General features: G+C 40.3%; 1 protein-coding gene across 3 annotated transcripts in view; it reads right to left on the reverse strand.

Annotated features, from left to right (window-relative positions):
• The window catches only part of MYLK (myosin light chain kinase), a 198,776-nt gene that overhangs the window by 22,953 nt on the left and 158,432 nt on the right, over nucleotides 1–17,391 (reverse strand). For all 3 annotated transcript variants that reach the window (XM_032115204.1, XM_032115205.1, XM_032115206.1), the window contains 4 exons: nucleotides 7,133–7,435; nucleotides 3,465–3,500; nucleotides 3,272–3,365; nucleotides 2,072–2,275 (listed from right to left, as the gene is read on the reverse strand). In XM_032115204.1, coding sequence (XP_031971095.1) covers nucleotides 2,072–2,275; nucleotides 3,272–3,365; nucleotides 3,465–3,500; nucleotides 7,133–7,435 — 637 coding nt within the window. The remainder of the gene's footprint in view (nucleotides 1–2,071; nucleotides 2,276–3,271; nucleotides 3,366–3,464; nucleotides 3,501–7,132; nucleotides 7,436–17,391) is intronic.

Consider the following 17,391-nt stretch of genomic DNA (forward strand, 5'->3'; position numbering starts at 1 on the left):
GAAAAGAATCTACCTTAGAGTTGCCCAGGCAAATACTCAACAGTATTTTTAAAAATCTACCTTAGAAAAGAAGAGAAAACCAAAGTAACTTGTACCAGCTTAAATCACATCAAATGATAGAATTTAGTGCTGAGATTTTGCTCCAATAATCTTAATTTGCAATACAATAATCTCTTTCTGATCTATGTAAAAATAAACTATCTGAGGTATATAAAACTTTGAGGCACTTATCTCCCAGTGCTGACTTACATTGACAACAGGCTACTATTTTCAGATTTACTTTTTCCACTGAGATGCTTATGGAGGAACCAATATTTTCCTATATTTGAAAAGGAAATGCCTGAGATTTGCCTCTGACTTCCAGTAAATGTCAGATGGAAAGGTTTCCAGGCAAGAGCACATCATTATAGTGTTTAATTTAAAAGTAATAATAAAAAAAATCAGATTTTTTTTTGAATATGAAATCAAATAATATAAAATAGTGTAATAAGAAATACTAAAAGCAGAGAGTATGAAGTTTAAAAGGTTCTAGGAAAGGTATAGGAATAAAATTAGAATGAACAATTTAGAATAAATATCAGGAAGCAAAATCTAAGGGTGCTTCTCATCAATTTGAGTAGAAGGGGAGCTCCTAAATTCCAGTCACTGCTAAAATCTGATTTAAAAGAGACTGATAGCAGGTGAGCTTGATTTATTTGAAATCCATGCATTTAAACTCTGATGGAAATAAAACAAACAGCTTGGATAGTAAGAATTTTAAAGGTATTTCCCACAACTTCTTTGAATGCAAAGAAATGCTATATCACAGCAGAAATGATCCCTTGGAGGCTCTTTATCAATACAGGTGCAGTTGCTGGGCTGGGATTGTGTCAGCTGGATAATGTGACAGCAGAGAGGCTACCAAGTCACCTGACACAGGGGTCACACGAGCACCTCACTGCCCAGACCTGCCTGCTCTGCTGCTCCTTGACACAATGGAAATGTTGGGAGGGGGATGGGAGGGGGACTCAAAAACCATAAAAGGTGGCCACTCCAAACTAAATCCACATCCTAGTGAGACTGGGTAACAAAACTACTTTAAATTTGATTGCAGTTTTCTATATTTTTAAAGAGTAAAACCCCTTTGCTGCCAGGGGGAAACTAATGGAGTGTAAAGCCATATGCTATTCCAGACTCTTTATACATCTCCCTGTTTTCCATTAGGTCTGCCAGCTCTCAGTTCCAAGCTAAGTAGGGTTCCCTTCCTTTACCATCGTCAGTTTGCTCAACTGCTTAATTTAAAAATAAAAACACCTTCCTGCACATAAGTTCCAGGGTTGTAAAATCCAGTCTCTGAAATATGCCAGTGCAGTAGTAGTTTGCAGATAATCTAAGCAAGTGCCAAGCAAGCAAAATAGACATATAGTCTCTTTTGCCTCAAACAATTTATATCTTACTTAGAACTTCCAGCCAGCAAGAAAACTGCTTCTCCTTGCATCAGAGAGCACATGAAGTCAGTGTGGCAGCAGAACTGTAACTAAAGTAACTTTTTGGGAAAAACATCAGCACAGATCAGGATTTGATTTCCTTTCCAGCTGGTACTGCCACAAGTATAGAATTCACACTAAGCAGGTGCATTATGGATGATGCAGACATTGGTCATACTGGCCTTTATTGTTTGTGAAGCCTGTTCAACACGTTTAGAACTGCCTTAAGTAAAAAAAGTTCTCCTCCTTAAACATATTTTTGTTCTAAATGAAAGTTCAAAATGCAGTTAATTTGGTTCTCTCACCTCTCCCAAGCAGGCGATAAGAGTAAGGTGCAAAACCCCACCGCATGTACTTTAAGAAACAAGCAAACAAGACAAAACTGTAAAACATATTGACTGATTTTTAAAAGATTAACACAGTTTTACTTACACAGTTTAAACAAGTTGTATAAATAATTGGAAAATCTTGCAAGATCTGAAAACCATCCAAGCCCTGCAAATCCTGAAGCATTTGACGGTCCTGTGTCTGTAAATTGCTACTTTTGTACACACAATTATTTTCAACATGATTAACTTTGTTGGTGTGTTCTGCTTTATACTTACATTTCCAATACCATAACGATGTTGGCTTTTTCTTCAAAGGCATCTACACATTGGACAAGTTTTGGATGGTGTAGGCAGTTCATGATGCTGATTTCATCCCTTATGTTTTCTTTTTCCTTAGCAGAATATGCTTTGAAAAATTTCCCTGCCCAAACTTTTCCAGTCTTCTTTTCCACAAGCCTGAAGACTTGTCCAAATTTTCCCCTGAAAATATATAACTATTTCCATAAAATGTTTTTGCAATATATGGGCCACCACAAATAGCAACAATTTACTATATATTCCAGCACAACCATTCCATTCTGAAATAAAAATGTCTTAATATCAAGTATTATTCTATACTGATTTTGTGCAGAGCAATCTGCAATGACTTTTGAATGAATACCATGTTTAGAGATACTCTGCCATTCCAGTTAACAAGTCTTATATAGGAGGGCTCAAAAACTGGGACTCCTACCAGGCTTTAATTCAGGTCTTTCTGCACACAGTTTTCTGTAGGTCATACACCTCTGAAGGGGCAGCAGATGGGACATCTCAGGTATAGGATGTAGGTGAAATCAGAATCTGAATGTGCGGGGTGTCAGTACTATTGTTTCCCATTGCTGTAATGTACAATTCTACCTCTATGTTACACTTCTCAGGATCTGTTATTGGCAGCACACAGGATCCCTGGCCTTCAGCACTGATCACTGAAAGATTATCATGGCCTGCAGTTCACACCACCACGAGCTGGGGCCCTGAGAAACACAGCCAGACTAATCACTGACCTTCTCTCAGCAATAGTATTAATGCTGTTGGGATTATGGCTGCTGTCAACAGAGATTCCAGCCCGTGGGCAGGATAATCTTATTACCACTAATGGATAGAATGGAAATGCAAGTACACAATGTGTACTCTTTTTTTGAGATAGGTTTTAGGACACTGAAAAACCAATGAATCCTCTAGCTTTGTTCATTTGTGGGCTCTGTTTTCCTTGCCAGAAACACATGTAGTGCCTATTTAAAATTATCAGCTAGTAGGAGCAAAGGATCTTTATGGAGTGGAGGCCACAATGTGTTAAAATCTATTTTTACCGCAACAAAGGAGCCCAACCAGGATGTTGAAAGTGCAAGATAGTCAGAGAATAAATGCACATGATCATTATAACTAGCAGGTGGCCTTGAAAACTGTGTGTCTTCAAAAGCAGGGTCCAGTACTTACGATCCCAGTCTTTCTTCGATGTTATAGACATCTGACACCTTCTGTTCAGTGTTGATTGTAACTGTCCGATATTCGACCTCTGTTTCTTTCCCCTCTACAAATAAGCATTAAGGACCATGATTAAAACACTCCAGAAAATGTGAATGAAGAACACAGATTTGCATTTGTCCTGTTTAAAACATGCACTTCTTACCATCGTCAGATAGCTCCGCTTCATCCTCTTTAGGTTCTGTGATGAAAATAAAAAGACATGAATAAATTTTTATATGGGATATGGTACTTACATAAGATAGTCAAATTATTCACAGTGACGTGGACAACAGATAGACCCTATGGCAAAGCAGCAAAAAGCAGTCAGGGAGTTTGTGCATTAACTTAATAATTAAAATCTCTTCACCCCTTCTTCATCACTATTGACTATCCAGTCACAGTCTAGTCACCATTTCTGAATAAATCAAGTTCCTGTGGTTTGCAGTTATACCTGCTCCTGTGGTTTGCAGTTATACCTGCTCCTGTGGTTTGCAGTTTGTCAATTATACCTGCCTACTAGAAACATCAGCATACTTCATCAGTTCGAAGTCATCTAAGAAATACCTTCAGGAATGCCTCAGAGAATAAACAAATAAATTAAAAATATTAAAACCAATAACACTTCTTGTTCAATGACAATTTTTTCTTGGCTTTGATGTGCCTTTTTTGGATTGTGAAGCCAAAAGTTAAGCAAGTTTTTACATGAAAAGATTCCCTGCAAAGCATCCAGATGAACTTGTCAAACTCGAGATATTGAGAAAATTTGAACAGCATGCATTCCCCCGAGCATGGCTGAATTCTGTAATCACTGAGGTCCAAAAGGAGCCTCAGTTCTGCAGGCAGACTCAAAGACAGGTGAACCCAGTGACCTAAGTCAGAGTAAAAGCTGGCCTGAGTGTCCTGATTTTCATTTCTAATTTTCATATACATGAACTGCCAGTAGCACTGCCTGAGGGTATGAGGGGAAAGGGGCTAAAGCTGGAATGTTGTCATACATTACTTAACTGCTTGGGCTTGCTCCTAAGACCTGTGGCTGTGACCATTAATTTGAGAAACTGCAAAGCCTGTTTGTTGCACAGTGACGTGTTCAATCTCACCGTAGCTGCTGAAGCTGCACTTTGCCATCGTGGAGTGCAAGCCTAACCAAGGGATTTATCCCCCTCTCTGTCAACATATTTGTGTTATGAAACATTAATGCAGTACTCTGGGTGCTGCTAGGTGCATTAGAGCACAGAGTTAGATGCAGAGGATGAGAAGAAAAAAGAAATAAAGGGTGAGCGGATAGCTGGTCTAAGGCATCAGCCTTTCACATCCTACACAAAATGCTGCATCTGTCTGCTGGTAGCAAAGCCAATCAAGTGGATAAAGTCTGTTGCTAAAGCCTTTTTTTTTTTTTTTCCTGGAGTTGCAACCCTTGCATATTCCTGCACAGATGAGCTGCTTTGCAGAGATCTACCAGAAGAGCAGGGAGGGAAGGCAGCCTTCCCCACCCAGGGTAGCTGTCCTCAGACCTTCCTCAGCTACAAACCACTCCTGCACAGAGCACATCACATTTTCCTCCCCTTTTAAGGGCTGCATAAGGGAGCTGCTCCCAGCCAGGCTGCCAGTAGGTAATGTCTGCCAAATGCTGCTTAGGCAAGAAGTCAGTGCCCGGTTCTGCAGTGACATTGCAATAAAGCCATGGAATAGAAACAGTTTGGTCCACCAGTGGAAGCCTAAATTATATAAGTGGAACAAATCTGATCTTGGTAAGTGCTGAGTAGCTGTGCTAAAACCTTTCTCGGAAGTGAGTCAACAGTACCAAATTTTCCTCAAACATGGCAATGTGTGCTTTAATCTGTTGTCACTTAACAAGCTTATTTTAGTAGCTGTTTTCTTTAAATGCACAGTGAAAATTTAGCCATGCCTTTCTTCACTAAGATCATAATGACACTGCTAATATGTGCTGACCACCTCAGTATGAAAATCAGTAATCAGACTTCCTGACAGCCTAGAAAATCCCAAGTTACTCAGCTAAGTGTTTACATAGATGGCAGCTTAAAGTCCTAACTTTGACAGGTACTGAACACATGCATTTTCCGCTCCTTTAATTAAAGCACCAGTTATAACCACACACTTGAAAAATCACTCTTTAGATGACTTGCTATCTGCAGTACCAAGAATTGAAATCAATAAGCCCCGGAGTTGAGAGCACAAAGAAAATCCCCTCCTCCTACAAACAGAACACATTTTCTTTTTGCACAAAACAACTTTTTTGTTGCATTTTAAAATGTGTATCACAATAACTCATACACTTTCTGGCCTTTTGTATTAAATCTATGTAAGGAAATGCTCAGTCTGAAAAAGAAAAATAGCTTGTTTGCTTTGGTCCAGTAATGGTAGTGCTTGCTCTAGACAAACATAGAGAAGAGTCAGGTCTCCAACCCTAGAAGGTGTTTGTCCTGCAACTAAAGAAAGAGGGCATTCAAACACAGGGAATTTTATTATGAAGAGCCAATACCATCTAGCTTTCTTTCAATTTTATTGCTACTCCTGATGTTATTTTCCCTGCTTTGAAGAGAAGGTGAATCTTGATTTAGATTGGTTTTAAATCTTGCAAATAGAGGAAAAGTAATTTCTCAGCATGCATCTCATTTAGCACTTGAAGAGAAATATGATTTACTTTTGTTTAGAAACATCTGTTGAGAGGCTTACACAGTTGTGTGATGCTGCATCACTTTGCTGGCATTTTGTCTTGCTTTAGCAGTAAAAGATAACTTCACAAGGGTTATGTGGAACACTTAAAGCTCCAAATGCCTGCACATGTAAGTAAGGAGGGAGAGATACGACCCATAGTCCGCTCCTCAAAGACAGGAAAAATGGTAAAATTCATTGTTCCTGGTCTGGACATTTTGGTGAGGTGACTGTCAAAGTCATGTTTGCACAGTAGGTAGATGGAGGTGTGCACAAAAATATGTCACTTTCTGGTTTTGAAAAATAATGTTGACATTTGTGTGTTTCAAGTTTTAGTACCAGTTTCTGAATAATTTCTACAATGATCCAACTCCCTATTACCTCTTTGAGAAGATCTTAAATAAAAATTAAGAAGCAAAAGATACTGAAAAATATTTTTAAAAGTACATGCAACTGTAATCAAAAACCCTAAAAAATATTTTTAGCATCCGTAATGCTGGAAAACCAACATGCTTAGTAGGATAGCCTTGAACTCACAGGCTGGGTGTACTAGGGGACACAGCACTAAGGTGCACTAGCATGCTGGGATTGAAAGCATTGGAACTGCAGCTTGCTACAAGGTGCCAATTCATTTTCTGCTTCATATTCTGTGCTTGGCTAGCAGCAAGCACATTCATGATTTCCAAAAGCTAATTTGGGATCGTGTTTATGACTTGTTTTTCACAGTGCATCTAGTACAAACTTAATGAATCCATTGGTGTATTTCAGGTAAGCCACCAATCATCATTTTCCAACTGGGCATGGACTGAATGTGTAACATGCGTGAAAGGTTTCATCTCACATTACCTGTGCACTGAACTGCAGAATTCTGTCAACCAGTACTCACTCAGAAAGCCAGAACAAGAATCATTGCTTGCTTTCACAGGGCAGGGATTTGGGATCCCTGAAGCCACTTTTCCACACTGGCTGTATGCAAAACTGATGTGCTCAGACTCCCAAATGAAGTCTGTGAAGGACCTGAGCACAGCTGCAGCCCAGCACAAGCATTCACCACACAGAGACGTGGGAAGGAGGGTGTGCAGCGGTCTGCCCTCACTAAGGAACTCTTAAGGTAGAGTTCAATCAAATTTAGGGGTTTTTTTCCACTTAAGGACTAACCTTCTTGTTTCTCTCCAACTTTTACCAGCTCAGACTCTTGGCTGGGCTCGCTGATGCCGTACACGTTAGCAGCTCGCACGCGGAATTTGTACTCCCGGTCAGCCTGCAGGTCCTGCACGTTGAAAGAGGTGCTGCGGCAGGTGGTGAGGTCTGTCCATTTGTTATCCACTGAGTTCCAGATCTCCACGGTGTAGGACTGCACGGCACTGCCACCATCATAAGAGGAGCCATACCATGAGAGGGTGAGGGAGGAGCTCCGTATGTCTGACGCACAAGGAGTTCCGGCAGGCGGGTCTGGTTTATCTGCAAAAGCGTACGCAAAGCACACTGTGAGGATAAGAGACAGAACTTCCATCAGGGTATTGCTGGCCCTAGCTAACACTCCTTCTCTTTCCATTCCATTGCTCTGCTTCACAGCTATCCTTACAGAAACTGTGGAGACTAAAACCAGTCCCAGCTATGCCTGCAATCTCCCACAATAATGCAAACCACTCCTTGGCGATCTTCCTTAGAGGAACACCCCTGTAACCATCCCATCACTGTGATGCACTTTCTTCAGCTCCCTTCATCTGCTTCCACACTTCAGGGCCACTGCTCGCCTTTCACAGCCTCACAAGGCGCCACTCATCCAAATCCACCTGGGTAGCAGAAATACTGAACCCAGTTTGTTGCCATGGAAACAAGGCCTGGAAGGGTGACAAGTTTACCTGCCAACTGTTTCGTGAACAAATTCATCTCTTTGCAGTTTTCGGAAGTCTAGTGCACTTTTTGGTAAGAAGGAGCTCAACTTAGAATATATAATTTAAATAGTGAGATTTTAAAAATCTCATATGCGTTTTGCAATTTGTTGAGGAAGTGGAAGATAGAAACTTCTGTATTTCCTCAGTTAGAGGATTGCTACAGAAGTCCTTATTTACATGAGTAGATCCAATATCACCAGAACCTGGTGTGCAGATGTGCAGCCAACTATGCAAACACCTGAGAAAATACAAAAGCCTTGAGGTTACATAATTTTTTCAAGATTTAGTCTAATGATTAATTATCGAAATTAATGTTCTTCTAAGAAAAATTATGACTTTTAAAAGAAATTTCTAGAAAATAACTGTGGAAGTTAAGCACTTCAAAAAACTTTTAAGGGAACAAATAGCTTCTCTGGAAATAATCCTCTCAGAACTAATCTAGCAAAACCTACATAATAAAGATGATGTTGATCTGGATGAACTAGGGGCCAAAGGTTGAAAGAGAAATCAAAGGATGAGGTAAATGAGAGAAGATGAAAAGAAAAATGATAGAAAGTGTGAGATGCAACAAACAGTGGTTACACTGGACATGGACTGATAAAATCCTGGTCCATTTTGCTTGTTCAAACTGCTAATGGATATTATCCCTTTTTCTGTAGGAAAAGCAGAGCTCACAAAGCAGGCAAAATGCAATGAGAACATCCAAATGCTGGGAAAGCTTTTGTAGACTTTGATCAAAGCCTTACTGTGACAGACTATATCCCTCTCTACTCAAATTATCATTCCTAGGAAAATTACTGAGCTGACAGAAACAGCCACAATTTGTCAGAAACATGCCTTTGGTTCTTGGACAGAGGAACCTCTCCTCTGACTGCTGCGGTTTAACTCACAGAGAGGAAAATTAGGACAGTCTAATCTGATCAAGATAGTTAAGTATCAGTTCACTATTTGGAAGAGTACAAGTTTAATTGCCCAGTGACTTCCCTGAAAAAAAAAATTTAGTTCAGTTGTGATGAAAAATACATCTCCCTCCACAACTAAACCTACTAGAAGATAAATAAATAGAAATTTTCAAGTATGAAGGAAAAGACTGAGAGGAAGGAAGGGAGGTGGACAGTGACTTTTCCATTGCATTCAGTAAGAGAACGCCCAGGTGGAAGAAAAAGTGACTGCCAGAATCAAGATTATTTTTATTCATTTTGGCAACACTTAAAACACCATTCCACTAGGAGTCATCATTAGACAGTACATCTCTTGTTAAACACATGTCAGAGACCAGATGTCCTTAACCTCTGGAATAGCTTATTGTTCCGTAGTGGTCACATTTTACTCACCTAATTTTCTGGCAGAATGGAAGGGGCTATTAGCAAGCATGAATTTATAGAGTAGATACATAAAGAAATGAATCACAAAGGAGTTACATGATTTGTCTAAGATTAGAAAGAGAGATTGCAGCAAAGATGAGAACTGAATCTTGATCTCCTGGTGCCTCAGGAGCATCCCTCTTCCCTGTACTGATCCTGTCCCAGCCTCTCTGAAGCTGCAAGAAGTGAGGATTCACACACCATTTAGAGTATCAGCACCTTTGTACCATACCCACAGCACCCACCAGAGAGCTGCTGGCATGGCACACATGGATTGTATGATTTTAGTCAGACAGTGGCAACAGCGTCTTTTCACTACAACTTATTATCCATGCAGACCTTGCTGGGAATTATTTTCTGTCCTTTTCAAAATCTTTACAGAAGAAGAATATTCAGCTCTGTGTCGTGTTTTCCCTCCCATGTAACCATCACTGCATCATCTCAAAATGCAGATAGCAGAACTTGAATAAGTAACAGCCGATTTATCCTAAATCCAAACAGAGCAGAACAGTTGCTGATAGCAGGAGGAAAATACTTTGAAGAAAAAGCCAAGCCGGTAGTTCATCACCTTACAGTGGCATCTGCTGATGTTTGTCTGACATCTGCTATGCACACATCCAAACCTGGGTGGATATGTTGCTTTAAAAATAAAGTGTTAGGTTGCTTTACTACTGTGCACTGAATTTCTATGAAGAAAATGTGCCTATGTTTCAGTATTTGCAGAGCATGGTAGCCTGCTTCCTGTGCAGGACATGAAAATACACTCTCTCATTGCTGACTTTCAGCACACTTCTCTTTCCAAATGAAACTCTGGGCATGATTTATCAGTTGTCTATGCCTCAGTTTCCTCAGTGAGCTCTCTTTCCATGACTCACCTAGACAACTGCAATCCCTTTGGCCAGCGTCGTTTACAGAAGCAAGGCTTAGGAACGTGAGCACTGCAGAGAAACCATTCATGGCCAAGGGGACATCAGTGGCAAAGGATATGTATGCTACATGGCTTTAGACTAGTATCTGATAGTCTAAAGCCATGTAGCATTTCCTGTGCCACTTGGGAATATTTCTACATTCCTAACGCATTTTCCCCAATAGGCAGAGAGGAAAACCTGCAACCTTGGCTGGACTCTATTGAGCCAGAAAGATGCACGCTTCTGTTGGAAGTCTATCACGTGCTGCTGCTTGCAGATCTGTTCAGTGTATAAATACTGTAGTAGCTGCTATGGGAGATCATAGACAGGAATGAGAGCCTAATCTTTGCTCTTTTTTAATGTGACAGATGTATATGTACCATTTTACCATGCTTAAAAATGATTTGATATCAGACTGGATGGTATTCTACAGCTCTGCACATTCAGAGAATCTGCAGATGGTCTCTCCATGTGTCTGTTTTATTTCTCAACATTTTATTCTATGAGGATTTTAAAGGTTACCCTGTATTCATCTGTCTGTATTGAAAGCTAGAATATTTTGCCAAACTACATTCCCTTCTGGAATATGAAATCTCTATCAGCACAATTAACTGCTTCCAATAAAAACATCCCATGGGTTGAGAGGGGTGTGGAAGACAAGCACAGTTCTCTACTTTGTCCTTCAGTTTTAGTGTTTACTATACCATTAATGTCTGTCTCCAATATTCCACTGCATGTCATGTGCAGTCTTTGACACACACAGTCCTATTCCATACTTAGGCTTATATTATAAGGGCTTTACATTGGCTTTATTGGACCACAATTTTGTTCTTCCTGTCCTGGACTAAACCATAGCTACAATCCAATATGTGAACTAGAAGGAAGGGAAAGCATCGAAAAGTGCACTTGTGCACATTTCTACAGGACAAGGAATTAATTTAAAATATTGAGCTCTAACTTCAATTTCACGGTTACATGCAACAAAAGAAAGCCACAATAAGGAATCTTCACTATACAAAACTAGGGATACTCCAGCCTTGGCTAACTTACAGCACATACATGACCCCTAAATCAAGACTTATGATATTCTAGATTGTCATGGTCAGACTGGCTGTATCCACACAGTCCTGTTGAACCTGGTCAGAATCCTACAAACTCCAAAGCCTTTGCATGTAAATCTCTCTAGGAATATCAGTAGGATTGCCCCAAGCTGGCTTCCAAAGCCTTGTGGCAGGCAAAGGAGCTGGATAAGCAGCTAATTTGGCCTCAAACCTGACTCGGGGACTATTTGCACAGCAGCACAGAGACTGCATTAAGTCACTGACACCAGCAGCACAGAGGAAGCAGCAGGAGTGACTCCTGTGTGCTGTAAGACATGAACCAAGCAGAGAGGAGTAAGAGGACTAGAGGTGATGTGAAGGAGGGCTCTACTGCTTTGTAGCCCTTTGTGCTCCATCAAACCCGGCACAGATTAAAACCCCCTGCTTCTCAATAAAGGGAGGTGTAAATTACCACTACCCCAAGAGCAAGGAGGTCAGATTCCAGTTTATTCTTTGTGGCATGTGTTCTTTAGGGCAAATGATAATGCCATGAGCTGGCCTCACATGAAATGTGTAAGCCATTTTAAAGACCATCCTAGCACTGAAACACACACTTGTTATTTACTCTCAAACTGAATTCAGCTGCACTCCTTCCTCAGATAAATTCTCAGAATATTTTGGCGAACAGGTTTTGATATACAGCCTGAACTAAACTTCAATTAATTTCTATTTGTGCACTCTGAGAAACATAAAACATAAGCATGCTCAGCCTTTAAATCATTGCTATTTATCAGACAGATTTGACTTGATGTCATTGCCTTTTTTTTCAGTGGTGTATTGGTTAGAGCATGGTGCTAATAACACCACGGTTGTGGGTTCAGTCCCTGTACAGGCCATTCACTTAAGAGTTGGACTCGGTGATCCCTGGGGTCCCTTCCAACTCAGAATATTCTGTGATTCTGTGAAAATTCTTTCACACAAGGAAAGAGACTTTCTCTCTTTTTGTATAGAGGGCAAACCCACAGCTCATCCAGGACACCCACATAACATGAAACCGTGCTATCAAGACCTCACTGCCTTCTCCATGTGGCTTAGTTTACAGAGTCCTCAGAACACAAGAGCCATTCCAAGAGACCAAAAAAGGCAACAATCTCCTTATCTAACTGAGTACAGGGACATAGAAATTGTTCTGCTACTTGCTGTGAGAGTCAGGCTGAGCCAAGGCGAGGCGATAGGGTTTGCTGCACATTAAGAGCTCGCATGGCCCTGGCTCTTAAGTAGAGATGTTTTTCCAGCAGAAAGCCTCTGAAAACTGAGAACACTATAGCCATAGCCTGTGAAAAACTTTTTTTCCTTTCTTTTATGAACAGAGACAGCACTGAAGCAATGTCTCTGAAGTAGTTTTCTTTATCTGTTCTCAAAATTGGTTTGTTTTCTTTCTAAATCCAGTTATCATATTACTGTATAATACTATTATTAGCTATTGTGATATTTGTCTGCCAGATAAAGAACAGACAAAAAGAAACAATTTAATTCCATTCCACAAGCTGTTTAGCCAGGGAAGGTATTTAATATGCTGCAAAAGCCAGTTGAACACTGTCCATGCCGACAGCACTGGCAAAGCTTTCATTTGAAATCCATCAGCAGGAGAAAAGCAAAACCATAAAAGGTCATAACTGAACTTGGCACTATCACTGACAGGGCTTGGGGTCATGGCAGACCTTGCTGCTTTGCTTGGAAAACTACGCCCTGCAGCTTTTTCCCGGGGAGGGGAGTGCTGCAAGTGGAGATATTATTACCCCTTAACAGCCTGTAACAAATGTAAAATCTGTATGTTAGTGTACTATAGGTTTAGGATAAAGTTAAACTAGAAAATACCTGTGTTCTCCTGCAAAACAACTCAAGAGAAACTGAAATGAATATGAGTTTTCTCCTAATGAAACAGCCTCCCCAGCAGAGGCAAGGACCCCATGGTAAAGATTTGTTTGCCCAGAGTTTGAAAGTTACACCTCCCCTGGAAAATACAGTGCAGAATGCTCTCACCACATTGCTCCTCCTGACAGCTCTGACATAAAACTAAGTTATTTAAAAACTGCCCTTTTGAGACCTGTGGATAAAGTAGCTCACAAATACTGGTGGCCCAGAGCATTGCTTTTCGCTGTTGGGGTAACTGAGGCATGAAAGTGTAAAATGACCTTGCCCAAGGACACACAGGAGAAGGGAGCTGGGAACGAAACCAGAGCTCACCACTCCCACGCAAATGCCCTCAGCACAAGAACATCTCCTTCTGCCACAGGCCTAATGGAACAAACAAATATATAATGCATTCTCAGGAGCCTTTCTCTAAACCATCTGCTCCTGAGCCTGAATCAACAAGCTGTTCAGATTACTCATGTGCTACACATTAGGTATCTGCTTTGATAACTGATTGAATTAGAGCTCCCAAACCTGCCCACTGGAAGGCAGAATAAATTTTAGGAGCTTCTCTAGTGGGAATATCAGTGGATTAGTCTCCACAGGAGTGAGTTTGGGTCCTAGGAACCCCATGTTTGCATGCAGGAGTTGTGATTAATCATTTTTGAGTAACTAAGATATCCCTAGGATTTAGCAGCAGGTAAAATACAGGAATTTTGTTGTGATTGTAAAAACATTTATTTTCTTCCTCAAAAAACAGCTGAAGGTATGTCTCAGGAAAAAGCAACTATGCACAGAGTTCTACTGAAATTTCTGCTAACAGAAATGGCGTTGAAACTAGATGGACATTCAAGGAATAAACCTGGATTAGTGTACCAGCACTGATGCATAGAGCAGTGTAAGCTGGTTTTCCTCTACACATTTTTATCCTTCTGTGAAAATTTAGTTTTGGTACAGCGCAGAGTTTTGCCACTATGCATTAGTGGGAGGCTGATAGTGGAGGTTACTATACTCTTGAACTACAAGAGCAGCAACATAAGACATCTCTTCCTTAACCACCAGTGTAGTTGCCCTTTAACCATAAAACCAGTGACAAAAATAGTCCAGCAATCCAGAGGAATTTGAAAGGTTAAAGGTTACAGAGCGAGTCCACCCACATACTCTTAGGAAATTCACTGCATTCTTGACCTGACTGTAAACAGGGAATCACATGGATACTGCAAGATATAATCTGATCCTTCTCCAAAGAAGAACTTCAGAATCATTCATATTTGCACTTCTGAGCTGCAATATTCTGTGTCAAAATGTCTATGGATGTCTTGCTTCACTGTCTGCTTCCCAGATGTCTGCACTTACTTATCCAGAGAGGAAACACAGAACCCTGACCACTGGGTCCTCTCTGTCTGAGCGGTGAGCACTGAGCCCTGAGCCAGATTTCTCAGGATCTCACAGAGTGCATTCACAATGCTGAAAGGGTCACTGTGTGCTGCTGGTTCTGTTACCACTTTTCCTTGTAATAGAGTTTCAGGGCACAAAACAAATGCTAATATAGCTTGTATGTATGTGGCTTGTGGAACCAGAACCAAGCACTTCATAGCAGCAATTAATAATCCTATCATTACATTCAATGACTACTGGAGCTAGTGGTGATCAGACCTGGTTCTCGGCTAAACTTGTATTTTCTCATTTGTGCTTGGAAAGACTGTGCTCACACAGATTCTGCTAAAGGCATGGAAGTAACACCTTCCTCACAGAAAGTAACTTCCCCATCCCAAGTCAAGTATGGAATGGAGCAGAGGAGCAGGTATTAGTGAATTCATGTTATATTACTTGCATGCCTGTGTGCAACATGCTTATATATATGTGTGTGTGTGTGTGTGTGTGTGTGTGTCCATCCTTGAGTATTTGGTTTATAATTTTCCAACAGTGGAGAAGGCTGCAAAACACAGGACGTGCACCAATGCTGAGAGTAATAAAAACACCGTAACTTTTAACTTCAGGCCTCTCAGTGTCTAATGATATTGCTCTCATTCTTTTGCATATATTTACTGTAGAGCTTGCTAATCACCATGATACTTATATATGTGTGTGTGTATAATACATATATAGATATACATATATACACACAAAATACCACACCAGGAACAATACAAATCCCAAAGGATTTATAAAAGACAAACAAGGTTGATCAAAATCAGCCCCCAGGAAGGTAGTACCTGCATTTCTACTTCTATCTTTAAAAAAAAAAAAAGACAGTGCTAATATCCAAATTATTCACGAAACACTGATCATCAGAAAGCCCCTGCATAGTAGGCATGGAAACATGAAGCAATATGCCCAAAAGCATGAAGCAAGCTTGTGGCATAGCTGCAGAATGGATTATTTCTCTAGTGCCAGATACCCTTGTTGAATACTGTGTTATTCTTCCGATTCTTTGTCATAGTATCCAGCTTTAGCCAGTATGAAAACAAAGTTCTTTTTTCTAAGGTGGTTACAGACCTGGGTCTATCACACAGCTAAAATGTTCAGAATCATAAATTTGATAAACATACCAATATACATCCAATAAATGGCATGAAAGGAATGAATATTCCTTGCTATCACTGTAAAGTGAGGGCTCTACCTTGCCTAAATCAGTCATATCTTACACTAAGCTCATCGTTGGCTCATTTAACAGCTTTGGCAACACAAGTCCTCTTCAGTCTGACACACTGTCTGCTAAAAATAATTAGCTCAATCTCACATCAGGCTGTTTCAGTTTTGGAGCAGAAACATGTTACAAGATCTCCCTAGAGAGATCAGTCGCCTGAGGAAATTGCTTGTTTAAGAGAGCTGATCATAACAATAGAGAAAAGCTCAACATGGATATTTTGAGACCAGTTGACCCTTTAAAAGAAGATACTGCTTAACTTGGATGTCTCACAGACTTGCAGGTCTCCCAGTATTATTAGTGCTTGTACAAAGTTACACAATGAATTACAAGGCTCAGTCCTTGTGGCTGAGTGCTGTGTGCTCAGCACCACACCATTATTTTAAAAGTCTCCTCTGACTTGTTTACTTATCAGTGCATCTGCTGTGTGGACTGCACACAGCTCACACTGGAAGCTGAGTGTAATGGATATTTTGTTAATTGATATTCATTAAAGGAAAAAAACCCCTTAGAATAAAGTTGGGTTTCTTTCAAGAGCATCCTTTCCCATGGTCCAAACTGCATCAAATCATAAGCTATTCAAATGCTTTAAGTGTCAGAACCCTTGCACAGTTCAATTAAGTTTGCAGTTGAAGCCTGAGTCTGACAGTTAAATTTAAGACTTTGGGAGCTAAATTCAAAGGAATTCAGGGTATCTTTGTTTCTCTAAATGTCATTATTAAAAATAATTTCTACAAATTGTACCCAAATAGAGTTTACAATCTAGGACCCAGGGTTTATTTCATAGCAGGATCATTTCTGATTTGAATCCAGGCAGATAAGCTCAATCCTTTGTCCTCTGATTGGAGGTTAAGTCAATAATGGTTTTTTTTTTGTGAAGAAAGGTCTTTGACAGGTGCAAGTATAAAACCAAGATCCAGGATGGTCTCAAATATCCTCAGGAAGGTCTTTAGACCTTCTGTTCAAAGCAGGATCAGCTATAAGGTTAGACCAGATTGTTCAGATGCTTATCCAGTCTGAACTTGAATACCTCCAGGGATGGAGACTGCACAACTTTTCTGGGCAACCTGCTCCTTGACATGTGTTACAGTCTAAATTCAATTTGAGAAATGTTTATTGTAGTCTTTCACATCAGAAACTTGCCCATCAGCATGAAGACTTTGCAACCTACATGGTTGTAAGAGGTTATAATAAATACATCTTTATTTCCATATTTATTTCATTTTATATTTTAACTAATGTCTTTGATTTGCTGAAATTCAGAACAGCCAAGCCTGTTAGCTAGCTCTTTGAGAGACACAGCTCTGGGTCTGCTCAGGCACGCTCCTCCAGAAAGCAATTGTTCTGTATTTGTAGTTTCCATGTAGTTTCAACACATTCAAGGCTCATCTGTGGAGTGAGATCAGGCAGCAGCGTTTTGAGCATACAACATACACATGGATGTGCCTTTTCTTGGTAAACTTACAGGGAGGCAGGTCACACAGAGTTTAGAGCCTTATTATAAAGAGCTGAGGCAAACAGAGCTGATCTCTAGCACCAGGACTTTCTCCACAAATGCTTCTTATGAAAGTGGGGTCAGGGCAGGGAGGGCAAGTTTCTTCCCAGTACTTAGGATGGAGCAGAGAGAATGGACAGGCAGGAAT

Source organism: Corvus moneduloides, chromosome 7 (assembly GCF_009650955.1).
Source record: "Corvus moneduloides isolate bCorMon1 chromosome 7, bCorMon1.pri, whole genome shotgun sequence".
In the NCBI taxonomy this organism is placed as follows: Eukaryota; Metazoa; Chordata; class Aves; order Passeriformes; family Corvidae; genus Corvus; species Corvus moneduloides.